The sequence below is a fragment of the Habropoda laboriosa genome, unplaced genomic scaffold (assembly GCF_001263275.1).
Source record: "Habropoda laboriosa isolate 0110345459 unplaced genomic scaffold, ASM126327v1 scaffold89, whole genome shotgun sequence".
Taxonomy (NCBI): Eukaryota; Metazoa; Arthropoda; class Insecta; order Hymenoptera; family Apidae; genus Habropoda; species Habropoda laboriosa.
In genome coordinates, this window is record NW_017100263.1 from 1936286 (window position 1) to 1945705 (window position 9420).

Genomic DNA, 9420 nt, shown 5'->3' on the forward strand with positions numbered 1-9420 from the left:
CCAAGAAGTGACGCGTACGCGTCGTTCACGATAGCGCGCGGGTGAATCTCTGTTCGTCCATCCCTGAGCGCGAGCTCTACGCGCGCTCCGATTGGCCAGTGTTTTTCGTTAATAACTCGAAAACGAAGCTTCAAACTGGATTTTGGAAAAGGAAAAAGTTGTTCAGAATCACCCCAGCAACCCCCCATTTCCGGGTGTTCGAGGAGTTACGGGACACCCTGTATACAAAAAGAGTAGCGAAGCGACGTACGTGCGTCTGAAAAGTTGAGCGCGTTTCGTCAGATTGTGAGTGCGCCGTCAGTTGTCCGTATCGTTCAAATGCACTGGGTTTTTTCGACATGAAATCTGAAGAGCGCGAATGCGGCGCGTGGGACTCAAACGGGTAATATATGAGTATGTAATATTAAAATTGCTGTTCAATAAATTACATTAGTCTTTCCTTTACGATGGAGATCAAAACAGCCTAGCATTTAAAAACCAACACAAAAAATCGAACTCTATAATGTTCAACCTAGTTCTTTTTTCTGATCTACGCTTTGAAAAAGAAAGGAAGAGCAATTTAAAACAGTATCTATTAGATCCAAAAGTTTTGTTAGCCAACGAATTAGTCTCACACTCATCGTCAATGTGTAACTAATTATTAATCGCCTTTAGGTGTAGTTATATGAAATTAAATCACTTCCATATTATTTCCAATAAGGCAAATCAGGTGAAATAAAATTGGAGATGATAATATGAACTCCTTTTCTTAAAGATTAATTATGCAGCGAATTATGTTTTACGCTAAATAACAAATTATACGATCGATTGAATTATACGATAAGCATTTGTTGCAGACGACCTTAGCAATTCTGCAACGTAATACAGTAATACACTTAGCGAAATCGCTTTTTATCTTTATAAACATATTTCGCAATAAAGACCAAATTAAAAATACAGATAACCTTTTGATTCTGTTATCATGAATGTAGTTCGGTTGAACAGATTTGTAGAATTCTTTCTAATAGGTAATATATGTATCAATTCGTATTTAGCAAAATTCGGAAACAATATTGCGAAAATGTTTATACCTACAATCGGTAATATATGCATACTTCTTACATCGATAAATGTCAATTGAAATTAACAAAGTTCTGGTAATACTTATATTGAAATTGTAATTTACGAAATTGTGCTTTCAATCGGTACATTTACAGTGTTTTAAAATTAATCGACGATTAATGCACAAATGGTTAAAATAAGTAAGAAAAGTATTTGCATTTGTGTATTTGAATTTTCACGCTTCTCTTGCAATTCCTTTGAATTCGATTTAATTACAACTAAAAAAGTTATCAAAAGTCAATGCAGCTATTACAGAAGTTAGTATGTGTTTTGCCTTTCACGAATAAAATTGAACGGTTCTACACTAGCGATGAACTTGGAATGTTTGACAAACGTAAATTTAAAGATACTCGAAACTTAGTAACATCAACAACAGCGGTACCGTTAAAAAAGTTAGTTGAAAAAAATTAATGTAATCCTCAATATAGTGTGTACGTAAATAGCTAAATCAATACTTATTGCATAACAGTAGAGAATTAGATAACTGATCTGAATTCCATATCGGTGCTGCAACTTGTACATTTACCGCACGTGTTAACGTAAAGGCCACAAGTTTTAGTCATTCAAGGTTGCTTATCGTGAGCCACAATTCTTCGTCGCTTCTTTTTTAGTGCAACACGCATATATTATAGATATTGCGTATAGGCTGACTGTTAAATACACACTTCTGCATTGGCAAATTTACAATGTATTTGAAAAATACATTGAACAATTTAAAGCCAAAAACAACGAAAAAACGTCACGTAGAACGTAAATTATTCGAGTACCGAAACGAAATGAAGACTCATGTGTGATATTTCCTGTTTAATCCTGGTAGAATTAATCACATAAACTGGTTGGAAAAACAATTCGTGGTATGCGTCTTAAATTATAATCGAAGAAATGCATATATATACATATGTAATGTCATCAAAAGTAAAACTTACCAAGTCGTGCTCGTTCAGACGGAGGCACCCACTTAGAAAGAAGGGTGTGGGTGCATGGTACATATGTAATGTCATCAAAAGTATAAGACTTACCAAGTCGTGCTCGTTCAGACGGAGGCACCCACTTAGAAAGAAGGGTGTGGGTGCATGGCAAGAGGCAACTCTGACAGAAACCCATGCCTACCCTACAGATGCAGACAGCAATATAATTCCCATAATGAGCTGCAGTTGGTGTTAAAATGTTCAAAATTCCGCAAAGTAGTATTCCAAAACTGAGTAACTTTTGGCCGCTCCAAACTCTTGCTATATAACCACTTGGTATTTGCATTACCGTGTAGCCCCAAAAGAAAGAACTCAGGATCGTGGACTTTTCCGTTCCATTCCAGTCAAATACCTATCCAAAATAATAACATTACTTCTCTCACTGCTTATTTTACCGAATGATTAAATTCAGGGGATACCGAACGGGAGGTTAAACTTCACTGAAACAATGAATCTCTGCAAAACTTGAATTACGAAGTTACTTCGATAGAATTGACATTTAAATAAACTCATGTCAATGAGAACATCATAAGTTAGTAATTTATATTAAAGTTAGCTAGATGTAAATCGAACTGTTCCGTGCTTATGTTTTATCAAATACAGAGCGGCGCAAAAGTCCTTGATACTTTATTTTTGATTTGTTAGTCGGAGGATAAGAAAGAAAAATAAAAAGTTAACACGCAAAACTAGAGTTTTACCTTCTCGTTGATAGCACAAATATTCTCTTTTCCTACATTTTCCATAACTTTCCGTAAATTTCAGGACTTATCTTTAAACAAATCAGGGACTTTTATGCCACCCAGAATCTAATAAATATTACTATGTTAATGTCTTCTAATTGTCAGAGAAAGAATTATTTGTTCTAAATATTCTATTATAGTTTTCATTTTTGTTACAAATATTGTTTGTTTGTTTTTTAAATTTAATGTAAACAAGTATTACAATACTTTGCATACGGTACATTACACAAAAATCAGTGTTTCACCACCACCACCATTATATTAGAAATTTATGCTCTTTGTATGTATCAAAATAATAACAAATTTGAATAAACTTGGAAACAGCAGTTATTAAGATAACAAATGTTTTGAATCTACAGGAATAAATTAATCGTAATAATACAAAGAAGAATTTTTTTAATTTATTAACTGCAATGGAATAGCAACTGACATTTGTACGATTCTTTCACCCTATCTTTTAAAATAGTAACAACATTCACTGTCCGCATAAATATTGCAAACTTTGATATGATATTGTGCAGAATGTTTCGTGAATTCTTGTACATTCCATAGGAACAGAAATAATTGTGATTAGATGCAACAAAATGTGGCAAAGTTACATAGATTTATAAATAATTGCAAGCACCATAATGTGAAGTGTAAAAAACGCAAGAACTAACAAAATTATTATTATCGTGAAATGTAGTTCCTATCGTCTATAATACCATCCAGGTTCCACGCAAGAACAGAATGGAAGATTTATACAAAGTTATACGATACATGGAACTATTTCAAATTCATTCACCGAAATATATCCATGAAATGGTTAAACATCAAAATGCAACAAAACTTGACCAAAACACAACTTCGTTTACTGCGTATTGCGTGTAACATGACTGTGTTATTCTCCGCAACATATGGAAAAATTGTGATATCAGATTTTCAGAAAATAAAATAATTATGAAAATTTTTTTCAAGGGAACTTAAGCGTTTGGATCAACAAAGATGCATTTACAAACGAAATTTACTATAAAATACATCTCGGTGGAAACATAAATATTTTTTCGTGCATTCACCTTCAGGCATGTATCTCCACAAGAATGATGATTATAGTTTTATATCAGTTTTATCGTGCAATGTAACTTTCACAAATAACAGTGCTTTTATCATCTTATCTTATATCAAATCCCGTTCGATAACATATAAACCAAACACCAGTGGTGAAACTAATATTTTTCCTTATTCTGTCTTTTTTCCGACATCAAATAAGAACGAAATAAAAGTCAATGTAACACAGTTTCGCGTGACACGCATAGTTCTATATGACACGTACGCATAAGATATCGAGTAGCATTCCTGTACAATTACAGAAGGTAGACGTGTGAAAGAAACACTCTTACTCATCGGAGCTACTTTATTCGATCAAACCAGTACACGAAAGTCAAGGTCAAGGTCAATGTGAATTTTATATCGAAGATTATTAATTATAATAAATATTTTCTACACTTTCTATCTGCCTTGGTGGATCGATACTTTACACGAACGAATTATTACATTCTGATTAAAATACATCAAATATCGAAACTGTTGCAAATAAATGTTCTTTTAAAAAGTCTAAAAAAAAAATGTCGACATATTGACTGATGAAAGAACTGTTGGTAACTCGTTTCGAGAAAAACATTTTTAATGGGTTGTACTTCCTTTTCCACTGCTTACATGTGAATAATACATATGTATGCATAATACGTTCATAACGTTATATAATATATGAAAAGATAGCATTTCCAGCAGTTACTGCACCCATCTTGATCTTCTGTATGATAATGCTACCAGAACGAATTGGAAAGTATCTTAACATTTTTAATTAAAACAATATTTTCAAGTTTCTTAAAATATTTCTTTTCGTACATTACTGTCTATTACGAAAAGAAAAATTTTCGTCAGTTCTTCTGGAATTTTTTAATAAAGCATCAAATTAAATACACGATTTATACAATAACCAGACACGCTGGATTTAAAAGATTATGAATCTAAACGACTAAATAATTGCAAGATACGAGGTGCTGTGCAACTGTTTCTCCATATATTCCATGATGTAGAAAATTGGTTTTTAAAATTTTTTAAGTAATAAAAGACTGATATTTTTTTCCTCTTCCTCCTTCTTCTTCATCCCTTCTTTCCCCTCAGAGACCGTCTTTTAAAAATGGTTGTGCAGTTGACGTCATACGAGCTCCGTCAACGAACGTGTGTAATATAAACGTATTTTTTCTATTCTATGGTTTAAAGATATCCAATTTCAAAATGACGTAGTTAATCCAACCTTAAATATATTACATGTATCGTATAGTATAGAGGAACTTGAAAACGCTTTGGTTGTTTACAAAATTTCCTACATATCGACAGTAATAAAACAGAATCATTCCGGACACGTGCTATGATATTTTTATTCGACTCCCGTAAATTAGACAAGTAATCACAAATATATTAATATATTGCCGGAAAAGTAAAAATACACATTTACCAGAAAAGGTAAATATCTTGTTGAATAAATATTGACAAATTACTATTTTTTTTATAATTGCTGATCGCTAAAGCAGGTATCTATTTTAAATCGATCTTTCAGAAGGTATTGTCAAACTTATCACTAAACTTAGCAGTTTCGATAGATAATTATTTTTCCTCGATAATTTGAATTATTTCGTTAATTAAATCTATCAGGTTGAAGTACATATTTGAAATCAAATTTTAATCAAGTGAATATGACGATCGTGAAAATGTTATTTCTGTTTTCAATAGTATTTCAATTTCATATTGATCTTGATCGTGCGTTGAAATTATTTTAATGCAAACGTTACTGTATACGAAAAATAGCTTTTCGTGTAAATATGTATACACAAAAATTATTTATACGGATAAAAATATAAAGGTGATATGCAAGCTTCTATATCTTTATAATATTGAAAGGAACGAACTATTTCAAATGACTGTTGATTCTTCTTTGTCTATATTTTTGACATCACTGATAGTGGTTGTGAAGTTTCTTATAAAATACACTTGACAATGAGTATTTATTCTTGTAATACTACCAATATTAAACTCAAGGTTAAATTTTTGTTCTGACAGCTTGTTTCTGCTTTATCACTGGAGAAAGTACAGGTAACCCCCGTATAACACGGCTCGAGAATCGGGGAAAACCCTCGTGCAACACGGCATCCTAGAACACGGTTACACTCCAACACAGTTTGAGAATTAGGGAAATACCCGGACAACACGGAACGTAATAAAGGCTTTTAAGAGAAAAAGATATCTCATTTGAAATTTTTCGGATTTGACTGCAGAATTTTAAGATTTATTAGAAATTTAAGTTCATTTCAGTATTAAGTAGGTACATGCACTTGAAAACTTTGTGTTTTTATTTTTACTACATTATACATAGATTACAAATTTTCGGGTGAGTATTATTCAACCTTAAATCCCTATTATTCAGCCCTAAACTATGCCTGGCGGAAATAAAAAATACATACTGTTTTTATTTAATACGTATTAATATGTTATGTATGTATATGAAAGATATTTCCCTTAATTATAAAAATATAATAGTATGTTTTTCTTCCATTTTTGGAACCTAACCCCCTTTTTTGTACTAGTTCTTTGTTTCGTATAACACGGATTCGCGTAACACGCCATTTTTTAGGGGGTTACCTGTATATGTAGCATTTGTATGTAATAGATATGTATTTACATACATATAATATAACCAATACACCGATCTTTTCAATATTGTTTTCGATAGTGCACGACAGTATTTCTTAAAATTATTTTTAAACAATTCAAGTGTGTATTTTTATTTACACATTTTTACATAGAAAAAATTTAAACGCAGCCCTCGAACGTTGTCTGGTCATTAGTAAACTGTACGTACGTAGGCCAACGAGATTCGGTGCAATGATTTAGGCACGATCTACGACGCGACACACGGAAGGTCTAAGAAAGTCTTCGAAACTTGGTCATCAAGTGTTTTCACGGATTATAGCGTCACGATTGACTCTTACCTTCAACGCTATTACGCAGTTGAGAACGCCTGATGCCTGAACTTGGTCAGGCACTTTACTCTGGGGGTCAGATAATTCGGACACGTTCGATATTTCGCTATTTTTCATTATTCAAGGCACAGAGGACAAAAAGTCCTCTATAACTCACTTAAAAACATCGTGTTCAACGCGACGTGCTTACTTTTTAATTCGTCAGGCTTACAAGGGGAACGCATGAAGTGTAACACTCGAATTTTTATGAAACTTTGCAGGTCGATAGAGAATCTAATGTTATACGACCAGATTCAATTCTAGATGTAGCGCTCAATAGTTTGTGAGATATTTATTAATAAAGATTGAATTTCGTCGGTGGTGGGAGGGCCCAAATGTGAAATAAGCTCTCGAATCAAGCACGTCGTTGCGCTAGCGTAATAGCTAAGTACTTATGTCTGTAGCCTGGCAAACAAAAGGTCCCTGGTTCTACTTCTATTGTGGGTTGAACATTTTTTTTTGCTTGTTTATTCATCGAATTTAAGAACATTTTGAATAAATAAGAATATGTATACAAAACAAATTTTTTATAATTATATGTTACATACATATAGCATACTCTCATGGATATTTATCGTAAAAGCAATTGAATCAAAAATACATATTACTTTTTTTTTGGTGGATTGAATTTCGATACAAATTATTAATTCCAAGAATCTATTGTGAATGTAAAATACTGCTTTTCTACATACGGTCCTTTAGCGTTATCTAAAACTATACTTTACGGTTTAGGTAATAAACTCCAGTGCAAAGAATGATTTTCTGAACTAATTTTACAAAATGTTCGTGGTGTATGAAATCTTTGTTTTAATTCTTTTTACGATAAGTATCATCCATTAGAATGCGACATATATAATAAAAGATTATAAAAGAAAACGGTTAAAATTATATTAATATTGTATTGACATTTGTATTGTATTTGATTATATTGTTGTATATATTGTATTATAATTGTACTAATAATTTTGATATTTTTAATTCAGTTGCTTTTACTATATATAACATTCATGAGGATGCGATATATGTAATGTATAATCATAAAAAATATTTTTGCACATTCTTGTGCGTTAGAAATGTTACTAAAACATGCAATAAAGAAATTAATTTGGAACAAAGTAAACAGAAAAAAAAAACTTTGAACCCAATGTGGATTCGAACCACGGACCTTTCCGTTTACCAGACTACAGCCCTGGCCAGTAATCTGTTTGATTCAAAACCTAACCTAACCTTTATTACTTAATATTTCATAAACTATTAAGCTTCTATACATAAAGGTGAGTCTCTGGCTGTACAACTTTCGATTCTGTATCGATCCTGCAAAGTTTCATAAAAATCCGAGAGTTACCACTTTATGCATTCCCTTTATTTCCTTTATTTACTTTATTCCTCAGCCGCTCAATTCAGTTCGCTCGGTGCAGTAAAGTCAAAATCACCTCAACAGTTTTTTTTTTCTTTCCGCACTATCTAAATTTCATATCCGCGGATAAATTCTTTAAATGGTTTGATTTGCAAAAGGGGATAAAAATACTTTCCTGGTTCGCAACACATAACAATGCTTATTATTATAACAATTATTATTTATTAATAACAGTAATTAAAAACAAGATTAAATTTATCTTCTACATGAAATTATAAAATATTTGAATATCGATATAATTCTCTATTCGCATAAATGTATACATTACAGTAGAAAACAAACTTGATAAAGTGTTCGTTTATTTTTAGAAATTTTAAGCTAATTTACTCTCTTTTCTCGGAATTTCACAATTTTTATTTTATATATTTATTTAATAGCAATTATGTCGATATATAGTTTACCTCGTAGTGAAGATTAGCTGATTCATTGGTACGTTTTGACATTGTAACAACAGCTTCTGACATGCTTACTCGAAGACAATATCCAATAACCATTCCGAAAAAGAGTAGAAGAACTTGCAGGTGTCTAATTCCAAATTTACCTAAAATCAAAAACTGAAATAATAATTTCAAAACGATACAGAATTATATAATAAATTGAATATAATTTATCTTTTTTATATAACATTAACGTATTATATTTTAAGAAATAGGTGTTGAACAAGGCTGTCCATGAGAGAGGCCCCATATACCGTGTAGTCTCCTACCACTTGTAAGGAGCTATTGTAATAAATGGATCACTGCCAATGAAATGGAGGGGATGATTTTTTCTGCACTTGCCACGTGCCATTCATTGTACGTGTAAACGCAGAATTAGCGCCGTGGTCTACACAAGAACACAGAGAAATAAAATAGGAGAAGTCATGAGCGTTCGCGTGAATAGGTCTGATGTAAAGTATCAATAAACAGATGCTAACATAAGAAATGTTTATTATTACACTACTAAAAGAAGCAAAAAATCTCTGATGAACTTGTATGCTAAAACTGATACTTCAGAGTTGTGAATTCTTATTTATTGACCAAAGAGTAGCACAGCTGTTAATGAAAATATGGAACAAAAGTTAATTATGGAATCAGTGCTCTCGTTTACACAAGGTGCCTAATTTTTTATGGACATTCGAGTTATCTGAGTTA

General features: G+C 32.0%; 1 protein-coding gene across 1 annotated transcript in view; it reads right to left on the bottom strand.

Annotated features, from left to right (window-relative positions):
• Nucleotides 1-9420, bottom strand: part of LOC108573126 (putative inorganic phosphate cotransporter) — a 23436-nt gene that overhangs the window by 6709 nt on the left and 7307 nt on the right. The window contains exons 2-3 of the mRNA XM_017935505.1: nt 8689-8828; nt 2121-2421 (exon numbers count right to left, since the gene is read on the bottom strand). Of these exons, the coding sequence (XP_017790994.1) occupies nt 2121-2421; nt 8689-8828 (441 nt within the window). The remainder of the gene's footprint in view (nt 1-2120; nt 2422-8688; nt 8829-9420) is intronic.